Here is a 27,727-nt window from a genome sequence, read left to right on the forward strand (position 1 = left end):
TCCATACCCGCGCTGGCCAGCTCTGTTAGCAAGTCTCGCCTAGAACAGGGCTTAAATCCGCCTTCCAACCAAAATATTCACCCTTCCTTGCAAGGCTTGAGTGGGTCTGCTGTTTCCCATGGTCACCCCCTGGACACTGGGGATGTGTGAGGGCAATCTCTGCCTCCCACCTTAGCAGAGACTTGTCTGCCCTCCCTGTTGCCGGCCACACATGTGGACCCCCACTAGTGACCCCATCCTCTGAGAGAGCCCGCCTGGCGGTCCTATAACCCCCACCATCTGCCCCTCTCGGGACCACAATCCTCCTCTTTGTCCTCCAGTCTCACCCCCAAAGCCTTCAGGGACATTATCTCTGGAAGCTATTTGGATTTCTAGGGTCATACCCTCCCCTGAGCCCATTCACCCCTTTTCTCCCCAGCTCTTATTTCCCTAGAGACTAGAGGGAGGGATCCCTCTAGGCCTAGGCTGGGCTGTCTCCCTACCTCTGTTTCACAGTCTGGAGTGCTCAGGCTCAGAGAGGGTGGCAAGCTCCCTGAAAGTCACAGAGGAGGTTCATAAAAAGGGGAAACTCTAGCGGAGCCCAGCCCTCCCAGGACTTGGGGACCCTGAGAAGCCCCACTTTTCCAGTGCCCTGCTCAGGGCAACCTGGGGGAAGGCACATCGCTCCCTGCACAGTGCTCCTATCCGCGGACCTAGGGGCTCCTGGCTCCTGCGCTCCGGACTTGGGCGAAGGGGGCGTGGTAGGAGAGGGGTTCCCTCGTCACGGCCCCCTCCCGCTGCTGGGAGCCGGGCCCCTCAGCTCTGCACCCACTAATTGGTCTCGTCAGGCGGCCGGCGGGCGCTCCAGCTGCGCAGATCCGAGCCGTGTCATCCGCTTAGAGCCCTCGCGCCACCCCGTGCTCCCGCCCCGCGGCACCCCCCACCCCGCATCCCCGCCGTCATCTCTGCCCTCGGCAGGGGATGCTCGGCGCCCTAGCGCCCGGCGAGCGACGCCACCCGCCCGCGGAGACATGAGGCGCGGCCCGCGGGCCGCCGCGGCCCTGGAGCTGCTGTTCCTCTGCCTGGGTGAGTGGGGGCGAGGGGGACGCCCGCGCTCCCTGGGGGGACACAGAGACACAGTTCTGACCGGTCACTTCCAGAGGGACCGGGACGGGGTGGGGGTGGCACGGGCGATTCTTCCAGCCGCCGGGCGCCGCGGGGCGGAGGGGCGCTGCCGGAGCACTTCTCCCGAGGCCAGACCTCCGGAGACCCGGGATTGGGAGCCAGGACCCTGGCTGCCCTCCGCTTCTTCAGAAGCAGGGTGGGAGATGTGGCGGCTGCTCTGACGGCTGCGTGGGGCAGAGGAGGGTGTCCCGCTCCTCGTGTGACCTTGGCCAGGACACTGCCCCTCTCTGGGCGAGAGTTCCCTGTCGGCCGGTTGATGGGGTTGAGATTGGCCGCTGCCTGGGTTCCCAGCGCCGCAGACGGTGCGTGTCCGACAAGCCCGCGCCCACAGCGGGTGGTGGCGGAGGGACCCTCTCCGCGGCGCCCCAGCTGAGCCAGTCGGTTGCCGGGGTGGGGAGGGGAGAGCCCGCCGGCCCACGAGTGGGGCCGGACGCGTGACCACGCCGGTGCGAAGCTGTCCCTCCGCATGTCCGGGTGTCCGTCTGATCTGTCTGCGCTCTGTTCCTAGCCCAGGCCAACTTCGCCCCCCACTTCTTCGACAACGGGGTCGACAGCACCAACGGAAACATGGCTCTGTTCAGCCTCCCGGAAGACACCCCCGTAGGTGAGTAGCCCTGGCACCGGCCCCGCGTTAGTCTCCCGGGGGGTCCCTCGAACACAGGGACAAACCTGTGACTACTCCGCGCCCGTGGAGATGCCAGTGCCAGGCTGCGGGCGCTCCCGGGGGGCGCCCTGTTTGCGCTCTGAATCCCCTGGGGCAGTTGCAGGAAAGGAGGTCACGGCTGCCATGGAGACGTAAGCCGGGCCAGTCCTGGAGACGGGGGGTGGGGGGGCCCCGGGCGGCAGGCAGGTGGCAGTCCGCAGCATGGTGGCTGCCGCTGGGCTTGGCCACGGTGCCGCCTCTTAACCACTGTGCGACCTTGAGCAAAGGTGCTTACCTCCCACAGTCTCGGGTCTCCAGGCTTTGAAACAGTCTGAGCACATCCAGCTCTCTGGGGTCTGCGGACAGAGGCTGAGAAGGAGAAAGAGGAGAGAGAGTGCATTTCCTCTCCCTCAGCCTGTCTGAGCGGGAACCTGAGCAATGGGATGGCAGTGTAAAGGGGTGCCTGCTCAGATCCCTGAGGAGCGAACCCAGGCATGCGGACATGTTGCGCAGGTCACCCCTCCCGCCTTATGGACCCTCCCTTGTTCCCCACCCCCCTCCCCAGGGAGCCCCCCATCTTGACTCCTGGGACAGGAGTCCTTACCAGGCAGAGACCCTCGAGTTAGGCACAGGAGACCTGAATCTCCTTTGTAGCCTGTATTACAGATCACAATCTGTAGAGTGGCAGACAATAACGTCTCGCAGATGTGTGAAGAAGAAAGAGAAACCCAGGGGAAGCAGGCTGCAGGGGGGAGGCCAGCAGTGGTGCTCTGTCAGGGCGGTATGTTTGGCACTGAATTGTGTGAACGGTTGAATCCTTGGTCCCAAGCAGCTGCCCCTTTTAGGAAAAGTCAGGTCCCAGATTTTAGGTCTCCCCCCGATGTCTCCTTCCAGGCTCTCATGTGTACACCCTGAATGGGACAGACCCGGACGGAGACCTTGTCTCCTACCACATCAGCTTTGACCCCAGCGCTAGAAGTGTCTTTTCTGTTGACCCCAATTTTGGAAACGTCACTCTGATTGAAGAGCTGGACAGAGAGGTATGGGGAGGTGCAAGGAGGCCGGCCCTGCTGGCGGTGCAGACAAACCTCTGTGGTCTGGATGGTCCCCTAGAGGTGGTCCTTGGAGAGGTCCTGTAAGCCACAGAAAACTCAGACTGCAGATCGGGCTGGAAAGAGTGGTTTAGAGAGTGGGTCTGAGTTTGGTAAAACCCCACCCGTCTGTATCCTTCTGCAACCTGTGGGTGACAGAGCATGGGCTGTGTTTCCCTTTTGAGACCCTACACCAGGCTGGTGGGTCTATCTGGCCACATAACTAGACCTCAGCTGTGGGGCTGCTGTCAGCTCTGGTCCGATGGCAGACTCCACCAGCCACAGGCCAGAGTAGAGAAAGGAATGGGTGGGTCTCAGAGACTGTGCTGTCCCCCGGGGACCTGGTGACCTTGACACCCTTTCTCATTGAGGTCCCATCGTGTCCTGGGGAGTGCAGGAGACACCACAGACCAGGACCTCTGTAGACCATGGAATGTGGGGAGAGGCGTGGGAGGGAAAGGGGAGAAAAAGGAAAAGAAAAAAGGAATAACCCCCTCTTCCTGGGACCTCCAGCACATGGGGTTAGCGTCTCGCCTCATTTTCACAGGGGAACACTTTCGGTTGGCGCCTCAGCAATCCCTCTGGGTTTATGGGAACCCTTGATATGCTAAGCCCTGCAACAAGGTCTCAGGGGTGCCAGCTTTAGGGTGCCTCCCCCTGCTCTAGGGCTCCCTAAAAATGCCCAGGCCTCCTCTGATGGGCTCAGTGGGGCAGGGAGAGCTCCCCACCGCCTTGGGGGTCCCCATGGTGCTTCAGGCTCCTAGATGCTCACTTGGTCCTTGTGCTTCACAGAGGGAGGATGAGATTGAAGCCATCATTAGCATTTCCGACGGCCTGAATCTGGTGAGCGCACCCCCAAGCCAGCCCCCTGGCAGCACACAGCTCCCCAGCCTGAGCACCATTCCTCCCCCAGCCTCCTGGGGGGTCCCTGGCAAACCCAAGCGGAAGCCCAGCTAGATCTGCCCCAGCATGCCCACAGGAGAGAACTGCAGCTGGTGAGGCCAGTGGGGAAGGAAGGGAGGAGAGAGCAAGATCTGCCAGCTGCAAGTCTGATGGATCACACCCATATTCCTCAGCATCTCCTCAAACCTGCTTTCCCAGCTGCCTCCTCCGACCCCTCCAAGAGTTCTTGGCTCTGCCCCATCACCCAGACCCCTCCTTCTCTCTCACCTCCTTCCCCACAGCCCCCACTTTCCCTCAGCCCTCATCAGTGCTTCCCCAGATAATCGCGAAGGCTTCCCTCCCTCCAGACTCCCCTGATCCCAATCCACCTCTGAAGTTCAGCCAGAGCCATCGCTGTGGAACAGAGACCTGGCACTAACAGCTGGCCCCCATGACCCTGAGGATGAAATCCAAGCTTCAGTCCAGCATTCAGGGCCTCCCCATCGAGCACCACCTGCCTCACCCACCTTTTCTCCCACATTCACCCTGCCAACATCTAGCCATAAATCTACTTATGTTCTCTCCACTCCCCATGCATCTCCCTCCCCTTCACCTTTGCACATGTTGCTCCTTTTTCCTGGCCCACCTATGGCCTCTTTCCCTCTCACCTGGCAGTCTGCTGCAGAGCTTGGTTCCCACTCCTCTGGGAAACCCCCTGCAGTCCACTCCCACAGGCTGGGGTAGACACCTCTTCTTGAGGCCTCTGGATGCAGCCTCCTACACTGTGCAGCCACAGCCCTGAGGGTTGCATTTACCTCCAGCACGTTGTGCGTGGTGCCCCAGCATTTGCAGTGCAGGCGCCCTGCCCTCGGTGCCTGGCACGCCTCTGTTATTGCACTGAACGATCACCATAGGCTGATCTTTGCTCACCATCCCATCCCGCAAAATACACACCCATCGGACTGTGTCTTCTGTCTCCGCGATGGAACACAGTGCTTGGCACTGAGAATTTGCTTAATAATACTTGTTGCATGAATGAATAAAAGAGGGAAGGAAGGAAGGAGGAAGGGACAGAAGGGAGGGAGGGAGAGAAAGGGGAGGGGTGGGCAGAGACACACACCTGGGGCATTAGAGACCACCATCCCTTTATCACCTACAAGGTCTCACTGCCCCAACTCCTGTCCCCTTTGCCCCTTCTCAGGTTGCAGAAAAAGTTGTGATTCTGGTGACCGATGCCAATGACGAGGCACCCAGGTTCATCCAGGATCCCTACGTTGTCCAGGTCCCCGAGGTGAGCCAGGGGCTCTTGGCAGGGCCAGTGCACTCCCACCCCAGGCTGGGGGCCTGCCCTCTGGGCTGCCCTGTGACCTGGCCAAGGGGACCGGGCATTGGAGTGAAGAGCATCTCTTCATGGCTCACGGCCTGCTGGAGAGCATCCCCTCACTGTCCTCCCCCACTTCTGTTGCCATCTCTTCACACAGTCATTTTTATTCCAAAGTAATGTTCATTTACATTTTCCATTATATTCATAATGTATGTTTATTCACAGTTCATAACTGTGAAATATATAGAAAAGTAAGAAAAAAATGTTTCGAAACTCGTTTTCAATCCCTCCAACTTGGAATAACATTGTTAAATTTTGGTGTATTTCCTTCTAGTCATTTTTGGGATTATAGGTTCTTATTTTCTGTTTGTTTTACATAGTCGTGAGCATACTAAACATAGGCTTTCTGTGTCCTATTTTTCACTTGATTTATAGCTAAGCATCTTCCTCAGTAATTGTAAAGTTTGGGTAACTGTCATTTTAACAGCTTCCATTTAGTGCATATTCCATCATTTACTGAACTGTTCCTTTATGTTTGGATATTTAAGATGCTTTAAATTTTTGCTGTCGTAAGAAACATCGGTTTCTGAACATAAAAGTTCCTTTTCTCTAATTGGAATGCATTCCTTAAGACACAGTCCAGGATTTGGAATGGCTAGGTCGGAAGCATGAATGCCTGTGAGGTGTGGCCAGAGGCTTCCCTGGAATGGTGCCTATCTGCCCTTTCCCCTGGGATGTGGGAGAGGGTTCATCTCCCCATCCCTCGCCAATGCTGGGGATTTGCAAATTTGTAAATGTTTGCCAATTCCATGGCAGAAAGACATTTCCTTCTGGTTCTAATTGTATGCGTGTGATCCTTGGTGAAGCTGCAGATGTCCGTGTTTATCAACTGTTTTCCCATTTCATAGTCATTTTGTATTTGAACCCTTTCTCTATCTGGAGTCCTAGTTTTTCTTGGTCTCCCTGAGGCTATCCTTGGGGGAGATATCTGACTATTCCTCCTTTCCTTTTCCTTCTTTCCTGTGCCCACTCTGACTCGGGGTGTCCTCTCCCCTGTTAGGTGCTCCCTGGTCAGTCACCACCTCTTCACCTGTTTTTAGCCCTTCACTCCCCGGACCCCACCTTCCATGGCCCCAAGACCCCCAGTTCCCTGAGCATTCTGTCACTGCCCCAGCACTGACCCCCCTGTGGCTGTGACCCTTCAGGACACTCCTGCCGGGAGCAGTATCCTTAAGGTCCATGCAGTGGACAAGGACACAGGGTCTGGAGGGAGTGTCACCTACTTCCTGCAGGTAAGGTGGGGCACACAGGATGTAACCAGAGGCAGGGGCCAGAGGGGACACCTGGATGGCCCCCACCTCCATCACCAAGCCCTTACATCAGTGCCTCTCCCATTCCCAAAGATCGTCAGAGATGCCTCATCAGATCGCAGCGGGGTCTCAGTAAACAGGAGTGGGACGGACAGGTGGGGATGTGAGAGCCACATATCCAGGACCCTCTGCTCTTCAACCCCCACCCCTTCCGCAGGAGAAGGCCCCGGCACTTGGCACCCAAATGTGGTGAAGAAAACCTGTCTGGGCCTAGAATTGTCAATAGGAAAAAAGGCAGAGGCAATCCTCGGAAGGAGCAGAGCTATGACGCCCCACCCACCCGGTCCATCAGTCCCTCCCTGTCACAGGCGCAGCCCCTCCCTGGCCTCCCTGGGCTCCTCAGGAACCGGCCGCCCTTCTTTGTGGGGCTGCTCTTTCTGTGGCATTTCCTCTGCTCTCACATTTTGTCACTTGCTCTCAAGGCAGTACAGCATGGTGGCTAAAAACACAGGTTCTGGAGAATTCCCTGGCTCCGCGGGTACTGGAGAGACCCCACCACTTCCTTCGTGGGGCCTTCACCCGTCATCTAACTTTCCCAGCTGAGTTTCCTCACGTGTAAACTGGAAAGATGCAGGCACATCCTCACTGGGGTTTGTGAGGTTAAATACATGTGCAGCTCTGATGACAGCTCCTGAGACAAGGAACCCTTCCTCAGACTAAGGGCCATCTCCTGTCCCCATCCAACCCTACCCCCGCCCCCGCCCCCAGATGCTGCCTGGGACTGGCCCGCAGTCACTGCTTGGTCCCGGAGGTTCCTTCCGTCACTCTGGCTCCTGAGCCCCAGCCCCTCTGGTTAGAGCCCTCCGCTGACATTTCTCCCTGCTGGAACCCCGTTGTTTTCCAGCTGAACAGAGAGAAGAGCAAAGGCCCAGCTGGAAGGGAACTTCTCGGTTTTGACTGAAGGAGTGGGAGGGGAAGCCCAGAGCCCTAGGAAGGGGGACCCTGGGGGCCAGAAAGACTGAGTGCCCTGAAGTTTGAACCTCAGCCCTAGGCTGGAGTTCCTGTGACGAAGGAAGGTGAAGACCCCCTTTCAGTAAGCAGAGCAGGCATTCCTGGGGCCGGCCTGCGTCCCTCCCCAAGGCCCAGCCTGCCCCTCACTCTTACAGAATATGCGCTCCACCAAATTTGCCATGGACCGTCACAGCGGTGTGCTGCGCCTCCAGGCTGGGACCACCCTGGACTATGAGAAGACCCGGGCCCATTTCATCACCGTGGTTGCCAAGGTAACAGAGAGGGAGGATGGGGAGCAGCCAGTCTTCCCTCAGCCTTTGTCAGGGGAAGCCGTCCTGGGATCGGAGCAAAGGGAGGGTCTACGATGGAGTAGCGGCAGTTTGGAGAGTGAAGGTGTGATGGGGGCAGCGATGGGGATGCGGCTGCTCGGAATCTCTGTTGAGTGGACCCTGCACGGACATGGACATATTCTCCAGGGAGGCTGGTGTCTGTGGGCTGGAGAGGGTCTCTTCCCTTCTAGGAGAAGGTGTGTGCCCTCTCAAGACTCACAGGCCAGGTCCCCTCCATAGGACCAGGTGGCCGTGGTCAGCACCTCCATCTCTCCACCCAGGCCTGTTCGCCCCACCTCTTCCTCTCTTGGGACCAGTTACCTTCTCTGAGCCCCGGTGTCCTCGTCTGCCCACCCTTGCACTTAGCTAGACTCCGCATATTTCTAAAGTGCTGGTGTGGGGCCTGCAGCTCAGCCGGTGCCCAGCCAGAGCGGCTGTTCTCCCCCTGAGGGCAGGAAACCCCGGCCACCGCTCGAGGCCCGGCATTTTCTTCTCTAGGAAGAGAAAGACCCTTGCTGGTCACATACTGGCTATAGGCCATCCCACTCCAGACTGCACCCGGAGGCCCGGGGTGGCCCTGCCTGCCCGTTACTCCGCGGGCCTGCTCGGTGGGCACGCATCTCCGTTGTACACACTCGGGCACGGGCCCAAGTCGTGCTGTTAGCGGGTCCTCGGGGGGTGTCTGCCACTTGGGTCCTGGCTGGGCGGGGGAGTTCGGCTCTGAGCCCCTCCTGCTCTACCACTCATTGGACGTGGTTTCCCGGGAGAGAGAACTAACCCTGCTTCTGAAGGAACACTTTTGAGTGCCTGCTGCATACCAGGCCTGACTGCAGACCTCTGTGCATCATCTCATTTAACTTGTCCAACACTCCTGTGAGGGAGGATTATCTCCGGGGCACACAGGAGCGAACAGAACTGAGAGGGGGCAGCTGGCACCGCGGCCAGTCAGTGGCAGGAGCCAGATTCCACCAGAGTCCGTCCGCCCGCAGAGCGCAACCTCCCTTCGTTCTCTGATTCTTCCCCAGGATGGCGGAGGGAGGCTTCGAGGGGCTGACGTGGTGTTCTCGGCCACCACCACGGTCACAGTCAACGTGGATGACGTGCAGGACATGGCCCCTGTCTTCGTAGGCACACCCTACTACGGCTATGTGTACGAGGACACGCTTCCGGTGGGTGGCCGTGCCCCTCAGCCCACTGTCCCCTCCAGACGCCTCCTGCCCTACCCTGCATGCTGCCCCAGACCCCCGCTGGGATGGCTGGGCTCGGCCCCGGTCATCCTCCCTACACAGAGGCTGGCTCTGGACTTGCTCAGGCTCAGGCCACGACCAGGTCCGCACACGCAAAAGCCTCGAGATGTATGGGGGAGAAGGTACTGGAGCTTGTGTGGAGCCACGGCTGTGCCAGGCCTTTCTGCACCCATTCAAACCTGCCCAGCCCAGCCACACGTGTCGGCCCCTCAAAAGGGCTAAGAAGAGAGGCTGGCAGGTGGCGATGGCCTTGGTTTGGGTGGGGCCTTTCCTACACCCTGTGGGGGCTGAGAGTCCTTGGTGCCCCCCAGCTCCCAGCCTGTACCCTGAGGCTCCTCAGACTGGTAGGTGGCCCACAGTTTGCTGCCGAACCACCACGACCCCTGTCAGACATCACGCACAGGCCCAGCTCACCTCAGCCTCCTCCTGCTTCAGTGCGATCTCGCCCCCTAAACTGCACGTGTCTCTCCACTCCGCCCCCATCCCTCTGCCTGAACCGTGCCCATGGGCCTGATGCCCCTGCCCTTCTCTCTTCCCCGCCTTCCCCGACATCTTTGTTCAGATGGGAGCCCCCTCTCTGCTCCCACACTCCGCACACCCCTCTGTGAGCACACCCCTCCTTGGGGGGCGCCCGTGTGTTTATATGCCCCCAGCCGGACCGTAAGCTCCCCGTGGGCAGACACCAGGCCGGAGCCAAGCCCCCCACGGCCACGGCTCAGGAACTCTCTGAGGAATTGAGTTCTACTCTCAATTTTCACTTCCCAGTTTCTGATTATCCTCGATTTTATAAAACAATGAAAACACTTACTGAGGGCCGTTCACATGCTGGGCCCAAGCTAACATACCAGCTGGCAGCCCAGGGGAGGTGATGAGCACAGAGCGAGGGAGCGAGGAACGCCGGCTGCCGCGGGCAGGGCGGGGCCCAGATGGTCCTGCCCGGGAGCTAAGGGCTAAGGGCGGGAGAGATGCGGAGGGGAGATGCGGAGGGGAGAGGCGGCCATCAAGCAGGCGGGGAGCAGCCGGGAGTGTGGAGAGGCCAGGAGAAGGGCCTGAGGAGGGCGCTCAGAGGCGGCACCCTGCCCTGCCCAAACCCTTGGAACGGCACCCCAGGGCCACAGGCACAGTCCTAGTTCCTGGACTGTGCATTGGTCCCCTCTGTGTCCTGCCTCCCACCTGTCTCTCCCGTCTCGCTCCGGGCACCTCTGTAGACAAAGATGGCCGAGGCAGCGGGCGTGGCTGGAGGGCGGCACGGGAGAGGCCGGGTGTGGTGTGTGGGAAAGGAGGCAGGGGAAGAGGTGTGCGGAGGAGGCCCAGGCAGAGGCCTGAGTGTCCCTGGGCCGCCCATGCCAAGCCGTGTGGATGAGGGAGCAGGGAGGCCAGGCTGTCCCTCCAGCCCTGGGAGGCCAGTGGGTGCTGCGAGCTCCCCGCAAAGCAGGGGTGGGGCCACACAGAGGCCTGGCTCTCTTCCTCGGCGGGGGTGGCACCCCCTCTGTGATGGGGCCAGTGTCTGGGGCGGGGAGAGCCCCTGCATCACCCATCGGCCTGAGGCAGCTGCTCCTGTTCCCAGGGCTCAGAGGTCCTGACGGTGGTGGCCATGGACGGAGATAGAGGCAGACCCAACCGCCTTGTCTACAGCCTCGTGAACGGTGAGTCTGGGGCACCTTTGGGGACAGGCGCATCGCTGGGCTGCAGCTCAACACCCTGGGCGACCACAGCAAGGTTTCCCAGCCTCTCTGGGTCCCAATTTCTCATCTGTAGGGCCAGAAGAACAAGACATATGGAGAGGAGAGGCTGGGTCCCTCCGGGAGGCGGCAAGTCTCCTTGGGCGTATGCTTATCATTATGCCCAGCGACAGGGAGAGAAGCATTGGGTGGGGGTCCTGAGTGCCACATGGGTGGCACAGATTCATTTCCCTGCACTCTGGGTATGTGCTCATTGATGGGAAGGGGGTGCCAACATTTTTACACTCTTTAAATTGCTATGTGTTTTCCTCATTCTTTTAAATTTCTGGCCTAGAGCGTATAGTTGAGTTAAATGAATTAAACGCAGCGATGATACAGCACTTCGCTAGTGCCAGCCCCATATATGGATGAGAAAACTGGGGATCGGAGTTCCCATTGGGTTTGAATTGAGGTCTGCTGGCTCCAGGGCCGTGCTCTTTCCACAACTGGGCAACAGCTGAGCAGGGGGAGCTGGCCCTGGGGTGGGCTCTGCAGCCCTCAGTAGCTGGTCCCCACGGGGTCAGGCCGCTTATGCACATGTCTGTATGCTCTCAGACACCATCACCTCCCCCGACCCTGTCCCTAGGACGTGCCGGCTCACACCCTCCCTGCAGCGGCTCACACACGCAGGACCGTGCCCACCATCACACCAGGCTCCTTTCCCCAGGCACACAGACCCTCGGCTGCCTTCCCTCCCAGCACCACTGCAAACCTTCACCCAGTCTCCAAGCACCCACCCCGCCCATCGCCGCTCCTCTCTTCTCCCCCAGTGGCTCTCCTCCTCCAGTCTCTTTCCTCTCCCTCTCTCCTGTGTCTCCCCTCCCTCTCTTCCCTTCTTTCCTTCTCTCTCTCCCCTTCCTTTTCTCCCTCCCTCTGTATCTCTTTCTGTCTCCCTTTCTCTTTTCATCACACACAGAGACACACACAGACACACACATACACACACACACTATGCATAAGAGAAGCAAAGTACTACTGAACCTGGGAGCCAGACAGAAGTGAGTTCAAGTCCCAGCTCTGCACTTAATGTGTCACCTTAGACAAGTTACTTAGCCCCTCTGAGACTCAATTTCCTCTCTGGCAAGACACAGATGATAGAATTCCATTCTATAGAAGAGACTGCAGTGAGAGAACGCGTGAGTAGCCTGTGGCACCCTGCCTGGAGCGACTCCCCTGCGCCCTCCTGTGGTCCTCGGCAGAACTGCAGGGCGCATCTCTCCTCTGTGACAGGGAGCGATGGAGCCTTTGAAATTAATGAGACGTCTGGAGCCATCTTTGTCACGCAGAGTCCTGCCCAGCTCCGGAGAGAGGTGTATGAGCTGCATGTACAGGTACCCTCCCTCTAGCTTGGACTTCTCCACCCACCGGCCCAGGAAGCTTCCGAAGGTGACGAGATCACCTCCCTCGCCCACCAGGGCTCACAGTCTGGGGAGGGAGCTAGATGTTGCTCCAAGGAGCGCCTACATCAGGTACCTGTGTGAAGGCTGCAGCGGATACGCACAAAGCCCCTGGCCAGAGGAACCGTGAATCCACAAGCAGAGTTGTGACAAGGCGGGAGGAGGGAGGACTGAGCAGCAGTGCCTTGAGCAGGGGTCGCCCGAGCAGGGGTCGACCCAACAGGTGGAGACTGGTGGAGGGGAGCATGGTTGGGGTGGGGGCAGAGTGGAGGCAGGGCGAGCTAGGAGAGCCCAGTGAGCCCAGGCTGGAGGTGAGAGCACGGGATGTACTGGGGGTGCAATGCAGAGTCCAGTGGGAGGGGAGCAGAGAGTCCACAGGCAGCATGTGGAAGGAGAAATGGTTGGATCTCAGGCTTGCGCCAGAGGAGGGAAGGCCCTGCCAGTGAGGTCTGGGTTTTCCCTGGAGCAAGGCCAGCTTTGTGGGAACATGCGCTGTGCAAGGACACAAGGACTGAGATTAGAAGGGTTTCATGCTGGGCTTAATGCTCTGCTCTTGCTGTCTTGAAATTCTTAGTAATTTTTTAACAAGGGGCCCCATATTTTCATTTCTCACTGGGCCTTCAAACTATGTAGCTAGTCCTACCCAAGAGCATGAAAGAACCATTGACAGGTTTGAACAGGATTGGAGTCCTGTTAAAAAGCTCACTCTAGCTGCTCACTAGACCAGTGGGGTTCCAGATTTGGAGTTTGACAAGCAAAGATTCCAGGACCCACTCCTGGGGATAGGAATCTAGAGTGTCTGGGGTAAACCCAGGACTCTGTGGATTTTGAGGTCCCAAATGATTCTGGCACCAGTCCCAGCCTGGCATTTGAGAACACTGGTCCCAACTCAGGTTTGGAGGGAACTGGATGAGAGGCAGGGAGGCAGAGCCATCAGCCAAGGTGATAGGCGAAGAGGGCCCATGTGGGTGAGGAGAGGTGGAATGGTAGAAATCGACAAATTGCAAAATATGAAGGAGGCGGACTCCACAGAACGTGGCTGTGAGGGCCGGGGGACAGGAGAGTGGTGGGTGAAGTCCAGGGTGGAACCCCGCCACTGCGAACACAGGAGAGGAGCCCAGTTAAGTGGGACGGGCATGATGAATTTGGGTGCTTCAGGGACATTCAAGTTGAAACATCCAAATGTGGGTATACAGGCTTGGAATTTAGGGGAGAGGGTACAAACATACAGGTAGCTCTGGAAGGATGGGAGGGAACAAGATCACCCAGAGATGGCTGTGGGGAGAGAGGAGCCACTGGCCAAGGGCACAGCTGTGGGAGCATCGAGGCTAGGAGTGAGGGGGGTGGAGCAGGTCAGGGAGAGATCAGAGAGGTCGAGGGGTCCTGCGGAGAGCAGAGTCACATTAGCTGAGGGAAAAGAGCACTCGCGAAGGTGAAAGGGGGCGGTGCGCATGCAACATGGAAGTCAGCAGGAAGTGGGAAGTAGGACACGCAGACAGCAGGTGTGGAAGTCTGAGAAGGGAGAGTTAGGGAGCAGCTAGGATGTGACGGAGTAGGGTTCAGGAGGGTTATTTTAGGATAGGTGACACCAGACACGCTTCTGGAACAAGGGGAAGGAGGCCCGTGAAGGGGCTCATATACTTGTCATGTGGTTCACGAGGTGCCTGTGGATTCTTGGCCCTGGCTTTGCAGCCTGTGTTCATTATCTGTTGCTACATCTCCACACCTCCCCTCCCTGCAGCCTCCCCCTGGCCAAAAGGACACAAGGGCAGAACGTGGCAGGGCTGGGGTTTGAGCCCATGTCTGGCTGCAGAGAGGGCACAGTGCGGTGAGGTGGAGAGAACACTGGCTAAGGAATGAGACACACCTGAGTTCTCCAGTCCAGCTCTGGCGCTCACTAGCTGTGTGGCCCCAGGTGACTGCCTCACCCCTCTGGGCCTCTTCTGTAAAATAGGATTAGTAATAGCACTGTGTTAGTTTCCTATGGCTGCTGTAACATATTACCACAAAATTAGTGGCTGAAAACTACCCACATTCACATCTCTCAGTTTCTGTGGGTCAGGTGTCCAGGCTCAGCTTGGCTGGGACCTCAGTCTCAAGGTCTCTCACATGGCTGCTATCAGATTGTCAGCCAGGACCGGGTTCTCATCTGAAGGCTCGGCTGGGGAAGGATCAGCTTCCAGGCTCACATGGTTATTGGCAGCATTTAGTTCCTCATGGGCTGTTGGCTAGAGGTCACGGTTAGTTCCTTGAAACCTGGGCCTCTCAACCTAGCTGCTTGCTTCATCAAAGCCAGCAACAGAGAATGTCCGCTAGAAGACAGAAGTCACATTCTCTTGTAGTCTAATCTCATCTCCTTTGCCATATTCTACCAGTCAGAAGCAAGTCACTAGGCCAGGCCACACTGAGGGGGAGGGGATTACACAGGGCATGAATACCAGGAGGTGGGGATCATTGGGGCCATCTTGAAGTCAGCCTGCCACACAGCCACAGCCACCTGTCCCCATCTCAGGTGACTGAGGTCAGCTCTGCAGGGAGCCCAGCTGCCCAGGCCATGGTCCCAGTCACCGTCAGGATTGTGGACCTCAACAACCATCCGCCGACCTTCTATGGAGAGAGTGGACCCCAGAACAGATTTGAGCTGTCCATGTACGAGCACCCGCCCCAGGGGGAGATCCTGCGGGGCCTTAAGATCACAGTCAATGACTCAGACCAGGTGTGTGCTCCTGCCCTCCACCCCAGGGTCCTGCAAACGGCATGGGGCCCAGGTCCCAAAGCTGAGCGTGCATCAGCCTTCACGGCTTATGTCACAGGGGCTGGCGGGTCACGATATGAATGAAACCAGAGGGTGTAACCAGGAGAAGAGTGGGACAGGAGCTAATGGAGACTATCTGTGTGGCCTGAGGACGTTCACAATCAATTAAAAAGTAAAGCCAGTCAAACAAAACACCCCTGCATCCAACCCACCAGCCCTATCACCCACTCTGGCCAGCACAGGGCCAGGCCTGTGCTTGTTACCTTGCTTGGTCCTCATAGCCCGCTAAGTCCTGCTGATTGTTGATTGCCTCCCCTACAGAAGGAAGTGGAATACCCACCTCCCAAGGTGAAGGGTGTATGAAGGCTCCTCGCTTAGCAGGAATAGAGGATGAGTTTCCATTCTCGTTCGTCTTCCCTGTCTCCTCTCTCCAAACTCTATTGCCCAGGGAGCCAATGCCAGATTCAACCTGCGGCTGGTGGGCCCCGGAGGCATCTTCCGAGTGGTCCCGCAGACAGTCCTGAATGAAGCCCAGGTCACCGTCATTGTGGAGAACTCAGCCGCCATTGACTTTGAAAAGTCCAAAGTGCTAACCTTCAAGGTAGGTGGTGCTTGTGCTGCCCCGAATGGGGGGATACCAGGAACTCACAGTGCCTGTGAGAACGGCTCCCAGGAGCTCACGGCAGCACCTGGATTCCTTCCCGAGGGCTCGCTTGTCCCTCCCGCCCCTCCTGGCCCTTCTCCTTCCTCTCAGTCCCTCTGCCTCTCCTGCTGCTTTGGAGGCCGTTGGGGCAGGAGAAGGAGAGAGACACGAGAGCCGTCTCCTGCTCACACAGCCTCCGGCTGCTAACCTATCACCGTCCCCAGGAATGCAAGAGCTTCCAAGCGGCACGACCGACACCAGGTGCCATGTGCATAGGTGGAGAGAGAACAGCCATTTGCTGGCCAAGAGAGAGGTTTTCCTCTGTGCATTTGACATGTCATCTGTTCTGATAAAAACTTTAGCAGAAGATGACAAAAATACTCCTCGGTATTTGTAATTGTTTAAAATTATGAACATTTGTAAGTAATGCATATTATACATAAACATATAAACAACATATAGTAATAAAAAGGAAAAATAAATACTTCATCGATATTATTTAAATTGGCATAATTATTTCTAATTATACATGCATACACACCGATAGCTGACATCATGCTTACAAGTGAAATTCTAGAAGCAGTCTATGAAGTCAGGAGCAGAATGTGGATGCCTGCTGGCACACTGTAATTTAACACCATTCCTGAAAAAACGTTATTCTTGGATAAAGCAAGGAAATAAGAAGTACAAACATCAGAAAGGAAGAGACGAAATTATCATCATTTGTAGGTGATGTGATTGTTTGCTTAGAAACATCTAAGAGAAATGATCGAAAAACTGTTAGAAACACAGCAAAGTTGCTAACACGATTGATTACAAAGTTAATATGCAAAATCCAATAGTTTTCCTACATATGAGATATAGCAATGAACATAATGGAACAAAAGGTTCTCTTTTACAATAAAAACTAAAAGATAAAATTCCTAGGAATTATGATAACAAGAAATATGCAGTATCTGAATGACAAAAAAATGCAAAAATTTCACAAACGGATATAAAGAAGTCAGGAAATGTAAAGCCGTACCTTGTTTTAAAAAATGCAAATTCTCCTTAAGTTAATACAGAATCCAGTGCCATCTCAATGAAGTCTTTCCTAGAAGTTCCTTTGGGGAGGTGGTGAGGGGACTCGACACAATTACACTGGTTTTAATCTGGAGAAATAGACCTATAAGTATAGTTAGGAAAATTCAGAAAAAAGAATATGAGGCAGGAACTTGCTCTAACAAATATTAAATTATATTATTGAGCAAAATAATTTAAAAAATTGGAAATAAAAAAGAATATGCAAATCTGTGGAACAAAGAAATTGCCTGAAATACAAATGGATGCTCTGAGAAAGCGGACATTGCAGGTCGGTGGGAGACGGTGTGTGCCTTACCCACGCCCTTGCAGGTAGGGGTGGGAGAGCTGGCTGGCAGCTGAGAGCAAGAACGAGGACAGGTGGGTGGGGGCTGGACGGATGCAGGGACAGGAATCGGGGGCTCTCTGCAGGTGACTGCCACCGCACAGTCCTGGTTTCCTTCCTTCCCCAGCTCCTGGCCGTTGAAGTGAACACCCTGGAGAAGTTCAGCTCCACAGCGGATGTAGTGATCGAGCTCCTGGACACCAACGACAACGCCCCCAAGTTCACCTCCCACTACTACATTGCCAGGGTCCCCGAGAATGCCCCAGGGGGCTCCAACGTGGTGGCCGTCACAGTGGGTTGGGGACCGGCCCTGGGACTGGGGGTGGGATGGGAGCTGCACTGAAGGGGACCTGATGATGTCAGACAAACCCGGGCTCCAGTTTGAATCGCAAAGCCCCACTCATTAGCTGTGTCCTTGGACAAGTTACCTGGCCTCTCTGAGCCTCAGTTTCTTCTTCTATACAGTGGGGATAACAACACCTCACAGGCTATACGGAGGACATAAGTGTAATCCCCAAGCTCGGAGCAAAGGACTCATCTCTTTTTCCTTCCTCATTTACAAAGAAGGAATAAATACCTTCCAGATGTAAACCTTTTGGTTCCTCCAACCCTTGAGACCTCCTGGGCAGAAAACTAGGGCCCCAGAGCAGGCCTCCAGATCACTTTCTCTCCAGTTGGGCAAACCCCAAATCCCCTTGTCTTGCTATTGAAAACAACCCTCAGACACGTGAGCTGCCAACGTGCCCTGACAAAGTGGCAGGTGCCACTGGGAGCTTTCTCTCTTCCAGGCTGTGGATCCAGACACAGGACCCTGGGGTGAAGTCAAATACTCCATCTATGGGTCCGGGGCAGACCTGTAAGTAAATCCAGAATCCCAGACAGGGCCTGAGACAAGGGCTTTGGGAAGCTGAGGGTGGACGGGGTCTGTGCCAAAGGCAGGAGGAACCTGGAAAGGATAGGAGCCGGGTTGGGGAGCGCAGCATGGGGGCGAGGAGTGGAGGGCAGCAGGGAAGCCTGAGGCAGAGATGTGGGGACACACGCAGTGAGGTGCTGGGAGTCTGAGAGAAGAAGGGTCGTCATCACGGCCTGGAGCTAGGGCTCATGGCCTCTGGAGCCAGGCAAGCAGTGCTGGGTTAGGGAGCGGGCAGGCCATGGAAGGAGAGGGAAGGGCTGTGACTCTGATTGTTCAGTTCAATATTGATGGATGGGTGAGTAGATGGGTCAGACTGCCTCCCTCAGTCAGACTGCAAGAGCGAGAAGCAGACAGATGGAGAGAGGAGCAGGAGGGACACCTTGGAGAAGCTGCATAATGCTTTACTACTGCTTCCCAGAGGCAGCTCATCACTGCAGATGCGCGTGTGTCAATGTGTGTGTGCACACATGTGCATGTGTATGTGCTTTGCACACCCATGCCTGCGCTCTGTGCCCGGCAGCTTCCTGATCCACCCATCCACTGGGATCATCTACACCCAGCCCTGGGCTACCCTCGACGCTGAGGCCACTGCCAGGTACAACTTCTACGTGAAGGCAGAGGACATGGAGGGCAGGTACAGCCTGGCTGAGGTCTTCGTCACTCTGCTGGATGTCAATGACCACTACCCCCAGTTTGGAAAGAGCTTCCAGGAGAAGACGATGGTGCTGGGGACCCCGGTGAAAATTGAGGTGGGCTTCAGACGCAACTGAGCTCCCTAAAAGCCTTGTTCCAGCAGCTGCAAGAGGCCCTGTGGCATAAGAATTCATTTTAGAATAAAATGTATTGGATTCCCACTATAGGCGAGGGACTTTAAGGTATGTGATATATTCCCATCTCAACCCAGAAACAACCTCTGAGAAAGAAAACATTATTGCCACTTTACAAATAAAATTGAGATTCAGACAGGTGAAGTGTTTGGCTTGCCTTAGTTCACACGGCTAGTCTGCTGCTTCCGAAGCTACGCTTTCCCACTGCACTGCACGTCTTCCAGTGTGGGCAAAGCACGAACCTGAACCCCAACAGCCTTGGCTTTGAATCCCAGCTCCCCTCCTTCTACCTATCCTGAGATAAGTCACCCAGCACCCAAGCTCCTATTTTTTAACGACAGCTGCTTCCTAGACTTGCTGAGAGGGGAACGGCATGACATGTAAAGGCCCAGCATAGACCCTGGCTCATTCGATTCCTCTCCCAATTCCAGTCCACTCAAAGTGGGGTTAGGACCAACCCCATCAACCCAGTGATCCACATATGACATGTTGGTTTAGCCAGGGCACACACGTATCATCCTCAAAGCCCAGCTCTATCTATCCCTCCCGTGCGCAGGCCACAGACCAGGATGCAGAGGAGCCCAACAACCTGGTGGACTATTCCATCACCCACGCAGAGCCGGTCAACGTGTTTGACATCGATGCACACACCGGGGAGATCTGGCTCAAGAACTCCATCCGCTCCCTGGATGCCCTGCACAACATGACACCCCACGGGGACTGCACATGGTCCCTAGAGGTGCAGGCCAAGGACCGCGGCTCCCCATCCTTCAGCACCACAGCCCTACTCAAGATTGACATCACAGACACTGAGGTGGGTACGAAGCCCGTGTCGGGGAAAGGGTCAGAGGGCCAGCTCAGGCCTCCCTGCAACATGGCCAGAGGGAGAAAGACCATCTCCAGCCTTCCTCCAAAAGCCACTCAGTGCTGGCAAGGGCTGCCTGTGCTGTCAAACACAAAGCTTTGAATCAGGTTGAAATCCTCATTTCAACACTTATTAATGATGGGACTTTGGGCCTTGCTGGGCCTCCACTTCTTTTCCTGTAAAATGGGAGTAATAATGCCTCCTTCACATGGGTGTTGAAAGGCAGAAGTAAAATCATTCTATGTAGTTCTCAGCTCAGTGTCTGGCAGAAAGTCATCACTTAAGGGGTTTCTGAGACCTCTGGGAAGACGTGGCCCCCCCATAATCGAAGGTAAACAATGTCCTGCTATCTCGAGAACAGAGTGCAGCTAATGCAGGAGTTCGTAATCAAACCTGGTTGCTTGCATCGTGCTCTCTCTGTGTGCATTTTTCCGGAGAGCTGCACGCATTCTGTTTTCTCTGTGTGCATATTTTTTTTGGAATGAAGCCCACAGTGCTCATCAGATTCTCAAGGGAGGGTGACCCCAGAAAGTTTAAAAACCATCAGGCTTGAGGGAGCTCCTGACGCCCCCAGGGAGCAGGCAGGAGCAGCTGAATGCAGGGAGGTGGCTCTCTCTTCCAGACGCTGTCCCGAGGCCCCATGGCCGCCTTCCTAATGCAGACCAAAGACAACCCCATGAAGGCCGTGGGTGTGCTGGCCGGCATCATGGCCATCATCGTGGCCATAACCGTCCTCATCTCCACTGCCACCTTCTGGCGCAACAAGAAGTCCAACAAGGTCCTGCCCGTGCGGCGTGTGCTCCGCAGGCGGCCCAGCCCCACACCCCGCACCGTCCGCATCCAGTGGCTCAAGTTCGGACGGACCAAGGCCGCTGCCAAGTTCGTGCTCAAAGAGGACGTTCCCAATGAGAACTGCAACAACAGCAGCCTAGGAAGCTCACTGCCCCCGGGAGCCCCAGCTCCCCCTCCACCACCCAGCATGGCGCCCACCACGGGCACAGCCCACTGGACTGTGCCTACAGTCTCTGGCTCACTCACTCCTCAGCAACCCCAATGGTCACCAAAACCCAAGGCCCCAGGAAGCCCCATCCAGTCAGCTCTGGTCTCTGAGCTCAGGGAGAAGTTTGAGAAGAAGAATATAGATAAAAAAGCTTACTTTTAAAGCGTGTCCTCTGGCCCCTCTCTCCCCCACCCCAACTGCTCTGCTCCTTGGACCCTGCTCCCCATCTCTGCTCCTTAGGATCACCCCTGTTTTGTACAATGGTGTAATCCCCATATCCAGGGCTGTGACCAGCACCTCGGGCAAGGGATGTCTCTGGTTATGGGAGGCAACTGGCGAATACTTCCCCATCACCCGGATTCTCGACACAGCTACCATGCTTTCTGTTCTGCAGAGGCTGGGAACCGACAAGAGGCCAGCTCTATGTGTCCTCTAGTCACCAACACCAGACCTCACAGCCCCTTGGGTCCTCCTGGAGCCTCAGCATCCTTAGTTGAGGAGCAGGGCCCTGGCCACAGGTGACCAGGCTGACTAGAACCTGGATCCTGAAACCTTCTGCTAAGAGCAGAAGCAGGAAAAGGAGGTTCAGTCCTGGTGAAGGTTGGGGCTCAGTGAACCTTGCAGGCTGGAGGAGAGCGAATGCATCAGGGGAGGGCAAAGATGCACTGAAGACTCTCATTGACTAGGGACCTGTGCCTGACGGCCACTGGGAAGATGGAGGATGGTGTCTGGGCAGAGACTGTGGGCCCCTGCTATGCTCACCTGGGACCAGGGACACAGAGGTGTAAGATGGGCCTTTCAGGAGTGAGGGCAGAGCCCCAGCCAGAGCCGCCCTGAGCCTGGAAAGCTGGGGCCACTGTGGTAACCTTAGAGGCATCCGGAAGAATGTCAACTCCCCTCTTTAAGGAGCTGCCCCACCAGAAGTCCTTGAAGAGAGTGCAGGGCTGAGATCTGGAGAGATTCATTTTTCTCCAGCTCTTCTGCTCACATGGTGTAACATTGGAAGGCTGTTTAAACTCCCCGATTACCCTCTTCCTCGTCTGTAAAATGGAGAAAGTAAGTCATTCCTGGCTGCCTCACTCATAGGTCTTGGGTGAAGATCAAAATAAATAGTGGTGACAAGGACTTTAACCAAGTGCAAAGCAGCACAAACATAAAGTATTTTTCAGCAGGCCAATTCTCTGGTGTGGGGGGTGGAGGGGGGACGACACACATGACTCTTCCGGAAGTTTATTAGGAACCTCTCGGCTACTCAGCCAAGCACCCCCAGGAGGTGCTGTGCTGGGTGTGGGTGCTGCCACTGGTCCAGGGCAGCCAGAGCTGGATGATGGCTTTGCCCTTGACTCACACATCCTCCTCCGTTCTCCCCCCACCATGTCCCCCTCGTGGCCCTGGCTGGTCACCGTCAGAAAGGACAACCCAGCCCAAGCCTCTATTTTGTTGAGATGAAGAAAGTGAGTTCCTAAGAGAGGATCACCTGAGACCACACAGCGGTTGTAGCAGGGACCTGGTCTGAGGGCTCCCGGTTCCTCAGCATTTCCCTCCAGCTGGGGCACACACCTCGTCAGCTTGTGACAACCTCCCTTGGAGAGAAGACACGCAGGCCCCTGTGGTTAATGCACAGAAGCTCTGCCGAACTTCAAGGAAGGCATGCTCTATAAGGAAGTTGAGATGTGTACAGAGAGTGTAGAGCAGTTCTTGGCATTTCGCTCCACTCATTAATAACCCTCTAGAACATGTCAGCGACTTTATTTATAATTTTATTTATTTATTTATTTTTCCCCCAAAGCCCCAGTAGATAGTTGTATGTCATAGCTGCACATCCTTCTAGTTGCTGTATGTGGGCCGTGGCCTCAGCATGACCGGAGAAGCGGAGCGTCACTGCACGCCCGGGATCCGAACCCAAGCCGCCAACAGCGGAGCGCGCGCACTTAACCGCTAAGCCACGGGGCCGGCCCTCAGCGACTTTATTTAAACCGAGTATGTGCACATGCGGTTTTTCCTTATTTCTGAGTCTGTGTTTCGAGGTGTTCCTCGGATGTGCTGGTGTGCAGGCTCCTTGCCGGGGTTTCTGCAGGCCCCACCCCCCTGCCCCTGCCCAGAGAATAATAAGAGGTGGGCTCTCACAAGCCCGGAGCCCAGACTGAGCAAACAGCTACTTTGCAGCCCAGGTTTCAGGAGAGGGCTGCGCTGGACCCTGCTTGCCCCCCACAGGGAATATGGCACCCTTACCATCTGCGTGCAGTCAACCTCTTTTGTAAATAACATCTGTCAACTGAAGGCCGAGCTGGCCTCCTCCTTCCTGCTTATGTTCACGTTAGCTGACTCATAGAGACCAGTCTTCCTGACACACACCCAAGCTCAGCCTGCCTCCTAGCTCCTTCGGTGGCTGGATCCATCCCTCGGCACCCCGATCTGACTCTGTGGGAGGCTGCAAAATTTTGTCCAAATTGCCATGCATACGCCGCTAACAGTAGCATGTCTGCAGAGTGTGGCCCAGCATGGGCCTGGACTGAGCTCTTCTCCCGAGCATGACAAGCCCCTGCGGGGCTTCCTGGGGAGGAATGGGATCTGAAGCCAGAACTAATGAGCCCCCAACCCAGCCCAGCGAGGGCAGAAATTGGGAGGCCTGGCATGGGCATGGAAGCCTGGGAAGCAGTGTCGTCTCTGGGACAGTGGTCATGAGGCCCCTGGGCTGGGAGCTCAGGCCAGCATCTGAGCCCTGGGGGAGAGGTAGGCTCCTGCACAAGCCCAGGCACTGGAAGCAAGCAAAGGCAATCTTGGAGACCCGGCGTGTGGGCAGCTTTTGCGCTGAAGTATGGGGAAGTTGCCTAGCTGCCAGCATAAGCCATCCTGAGAAACAGAAGGAGGGGACCGCCAAACCCGAGGACCAGCAGCTGTGTTCGCCATTGGAGGAGACCCCAGGGCTGTGGGGTGAGGCCGGGCCAATTCCACTGCATTAGGGAATTGGGGGGCGAGGGACTGCCTTCTCAGTCACAGTGGGACAGATAGGCCTGGACTACAAGCTGGCACAATGTTAGGCCTCAAGGTAGAGCGCTGGGAGGCAGAGGGGACAGATTGGGCAGGCTCTCCCACTCCTGGACCCTATGAATGGGTGGACAATTCACAGATGTAACTCCAAGAAATCTGCAGAACGGTGTGTGTTTTTTCCTGTGGCTGAGCTCAGATTTTCTAATTATATAAAATAACATAGTGTTTTACAGTCTGACAGCCCCTGGTCTGAATCCTGTTTCTGCCACTTAAGTGTGACTTTGGGCAGGGGACCAAGCCCCCCAGGCCTCACTTTCCTCATCAATACCCAGTGCAGAGAAGCGTTGCTATGAGGATGACAAGAGCTAATCCACGTGAAGCACCTGCCACCAGCTTTGTGTCTGCTGATAGGCTCAGGAGACAGTTGCTATTCTCAGTTGTACAGAGGGCATCTGAGGGTGGCTGACGGCCCACGTGCTACAGCAGCATATGCTGGAGGAAAGGACCCCTCCATGACCCTCACCTCCAGGAGGTTCCCCTACTGACAGGCCTGGGAGCCTTTCCTTTGTAGGAGAAGAGAGGAGAGTGGACTGAGAGGGAAGTAGAGGAGGACTAGGCAGACGCCCAGCATCTGTGACCTGTGCAGCCCCGCAGCCTGTGTTGAGCATCTGTACTCCAAAGGAGTTAGGAACTTATGAGACTGTCCCTAAGAGAACCTGTGGGACTCAGAGCCCAGCTGGCAAAGTGTGGCAAGGGCTGGCAAGGAGCCAGGGTCTCCAGCTTCTTCAAGAACTTCAGGAATTCTGTCACTCTGAGGACTGGAAGCTCTGAGAGGACCCCGGGTCAGCACACCTGGCATGGAGGTTGGCATCTGTGCGCAGGCAGTAATGCTTCCCTGACAGTCTTCAAGGGCCCTGGCTTTGGGAGGATGGACAGGGAGAAAGGGGAAGATGCTGCATGAGGACTAAGACCGCCAGACTGCCGAGTGGACACAGGGAGGACCCTTAGGAGATACACAGAAATAACGAGGCGGGGAGGTGCTCTGAAAGACCTGGTTTCCAGAGTGAGGTGGTGATGGCTTAAGCAACCATAATTTGATCAATAAAGTAAGTGACCTTATTTTGTAGCAACAGGCTGATGATGTTGGGGACATCTGCATGACATTATGAAATCATACAAATGCACCTCTTTGGCTGAATGAGGTCCAGTCCTTTATTCATTAATCAATCACTTTTTCAACAACACCTGTTGTGAGTATGTCATCTGTGCCAGGCCCTCTTTGGGGTGTTAGGGATACAGGCTTTAACAAGGCAGAAGAAAAGAGAAAAAGGACAAAATTCCTCCCTCAAGTTGCTAATATTAGAGGCCCGCGACTAGCGATGGCTTCATTCTAAAAGCAAATAGCCCTGCTTACAAATGTCTCCTGAATCAAAGGCACTCGCCTTAAAATTGTGTGGTCTCAGCTCTAAACTGATAAGCTTCCCAACAGCATGACTGAATCTAAAACTATAGCATCTTTTAAACATTAATTAAATGGAATATGTGCATGATATTAGCATAGATACCATGTCATTACTTGTATATTTATAGACATACACACATATGTAATCCTAATAAGATCTGATGTTCCAAATGGCCCAGTCTGTATGCTGAGTCACTCTCAAAGAAAACATGAGCTGGCACAGATGCCTTAGATGGTGACAATGTTTATTGTGGTAACACTTACTGAGGGCGTACTATGTGGCAGGCATTGTTCTGAGATTTTTGCATGTAAAAACTCATATCATCATCAGGAAAACCCTATGAGGCTGGTACTATTATTACCCCCATTTTACAGATGAGGGAATTAAGACACAGAAAAATAGAGTAACCTGCCTGATGTCACAGAGCCGGTAAGAGGCAAAACCAAAATTTAAGCCCAGGAAACTGGGCTTCTGAGTCTATGCTCTTATCCCTACTGTCATATTGCCTAAACAATCTGAGTAATGTGCATCTGTACTCTAGGATGTGTTTAAGGGCAGTCCAAGGGGCTTAAAATATCAGATCCCCAGAAATCCTCCCTAGACCTGTTTCTTCTCCCTAAATTTCCATGTTCACAGAAGCAGCCGAACACTGCCCTGCTCATCAACATGCTCCTCGCTCTCACTGCTATGCTATGCTCCGCTTCCATGGCCCCTTCCCCTCCTCCTGTCCCCTCTGTCCCATGCCCACCACGAAGCTTTGCCAGAAGTGGAGACCAGAATATCCACTCCTGCCTCCATGGCTTCACTATGGCTGCACCACCAAGACCATGGACAGCCCTGGATGCCACGGAAGGAGGTACGCAGAGGCCAATAGAAGTACAATTTCTTGCCTTGTTCCAGCCACTTTTCTGCAAACTTTATCCTGGGAAATTTCTCGTGAACAATTTCTCTGCTACATTACATATATGTAAGTGTTTGTACACATGTGCATATATAACTATATATATGTACATATAATTTAAAAATACATGTTCTTAGGTGTGATAATGGCATTGTGCTTATGTTTTTTAAAACTTCGTTATCTATTAGGGATAAAACTAAAATATTTACAGGTAAACTGTGGAGCTTTGTATTTGCCTTAAAATACTCCAGTTTAAAAAAAAAATTGATGGCAAGGACTAGATGAAATTAGACTGGAAAATGCTAAAAATTATTGAAGCTGACTGAAGGAGAGGAATGAGATTCTGTTTTCAGTATGTTGGAAAATTTCCATGAAAAATGTTTTTTCTTCTAATGCTCAGAAGAAAATAAATGAAGAGAACTTGAAGAAATGAGGAAACAATTGGTCTGAATATGAGAGCTGTCTTCAATTTTTAAAAATTCATTTCAGCCCACACTGATTATCAGCACAATCCAGGTGCTGGATGAGCCCAGGAGCTGCAGCGAGAGAGACCCTCTCCGCCCCAGAGGGCCCGCAGCCAGCGCAAACATCGCACATCGTGCTCAATACAGTGCTTCTTTTCCCCAGAGACGTGAAGTCAAGGAAGGCTGACTGGAGGACGTGATACTTGAGATGGGCCTGGAAGGATGAGTTGGGCTTGGTAAGGAAGGCGGGAAGGAGGAAGAAAACGTTTGGAGGACGTCACAAGGAGGCGAGCTTACACCCAGCAGTCGTCAGGGGATTTCCTGTGGTGGCGGGAGAAGCTGCAGGGAGACAGGTGTGGGTTTAATCCTGGGAAATGTCTCCACCAGCAGGGCTGCCCAGAAGGACGATGAGCTGTCCCGGGGTTTGTGAGGACCCCTCCATTCCACGTGAGCCCAGATGAGAAGCAATGACCACCTCTCAGGGATTTCATAGCAAACACTGACCGGGGGAAGCCAGCGGGATTATATCCCCACTCACATAACAAACAGTTGTCATGCTCATCTCTGAGACGCTATGGACACAGGGCTGAAAAAATAGCGCGAAGCTCACAGTCTCATGGGACTAGGTGAGACTCGGGACTGTGTAGCTTCCTTTGTGCAAAAGAAGACTAAAGAGAGTCGTGTGATTTTATATAGATCCCAACAATCGCTGGAGTACGAGCCCTGGGCAGCAACCAATCCCCTGCTCCTCGGGCTCATGGCACCAGGCCTTCGGGAGCACCAAGAAGTGCTCACAGGGCACAGATATCCACAAACAGAGACTCTCATCACCCCAAAGGGCAGCTCTTTGGAATATTAAACTTATGCGACCTCATTGGGAGTCTGCCATTAAGAGGAAGAATAGCACTTTCTGAACAATGGGAGACACAAGAATACTGAAAAGCAGACATTTAGAGGAAACAATGGAATTAGAACCTGTTTTGAGAGGTGCCTCCACCGCCTGCTAGACAGTGACATTGGGCAAGTCATTGTAACTTTCTGGGCTTCAGTTTCTTCACCTATAAAAAGGGGTAGAATTCTACCTTTCTCCAATAGGATAACACACATGAAATATCTATGTGAACGTTACCTGTAAACTTGTAAATGTTATAGAGCTATGTATGTGGAAGGAGTAACATTCACTAATTTTCAGCCACCATGTATAATGAAACAAATAATTGGACAGGACAAAGATCCATTGGCATCAGCTCCATGAAGATAAGAATTGTCTCTCCTTGATCACTATGCTAAGTTCAGTGCCTGGAACACAGTAGGTGTTCAATAAATACTTGTTGAATAAATGGATCAAGCCAAGCTGAGCTGCTGAGGGTTAGTTTAGGGG

The 27,727-nt window shown here is 54.7% G+C and overlaps 1 protein-coding gene across 1 annotated transcript; it reads left to right on the plus strand.

Moving 5' to 3' along the window:
* Positions 1 to 1,010: 1,010 nt before the first annotated feature.
* Positions 1,011 to 21,704, plus strand: CDHR1 (cadherin related family member 1). The gene is made up of 17 exons (XM_014789040.2): positions 1,011 to 1,065; positions 1,673 to 1,768; positions 2,702 to 2,847; positions 3,691 to 3,741; positions 4,982 to 5,071; positions 6,310 to 6,396; positions 7,581 to 7,697; positions 8,780 to 8,923; positions 10,569 to 10,647; positions 11,953 to 12,053; positions 14,632 to 14,835; positions 15,323 to 15,475; positions 17,050 to 17,214; positions 17,711 to 17,778; positions 18,356 to 18,584; positions 19,219 to 19,476; positions 20,150 to 21,704. Exons 1-17 carry the CDS (start codon positions 1,011 to 1,013, stop codon positions 20,687 to 20,689), a joined length of 2,583 nt encoding a protein of 860 aa, XP_014644526.2. The 3' UTR covers positions 20,690 to 21,704.
* The last annotated feature ends 6,023 nt before the right edge of the window (positions 21,705 to 27,727 follow it).

The sequence above is a fragment of the Ceratotherium simum genome, chromosome 6 (assembly GCF_057802395.1).
Source record: "Ceratotherium simum simum isolate JZ-2026a chromosome 6, ASM5780239v1, whole genome shotgun sequence".
NCBI lineage: Eukaryota > Metazoa > Chordata > Mammalia > Perissodactyla > Rhinocerotidae > Ceratotherium > Ceratotherium simum.

Excerpts from the sequence above, each read along its gene's own strand:
- CDHR1 (XM_014789040.2), top strand. The coding sequence starts at position 1,011 with ATGAGGCGCGGCCCGCGGGCCGCCGCGGCCCTGGAGCTGCTGTTCCTC. Across the intron at positions 5,072-6,309 it reads ACGTTGTCCAGGTCCCCGAG|GACACTCCTGCCGGGAGCAG; the intron begins GTGAGCCAGGGG and ends GTGACCCTTCAG. Across the intron at positions 7,698-8,779 it reads TCATCACCGTGGTTGCCAAG|GATGGCGGAGGGAGGCTTCG; the intron begins GTAACAGAGAGG and ends ATTCTTCCCCAG.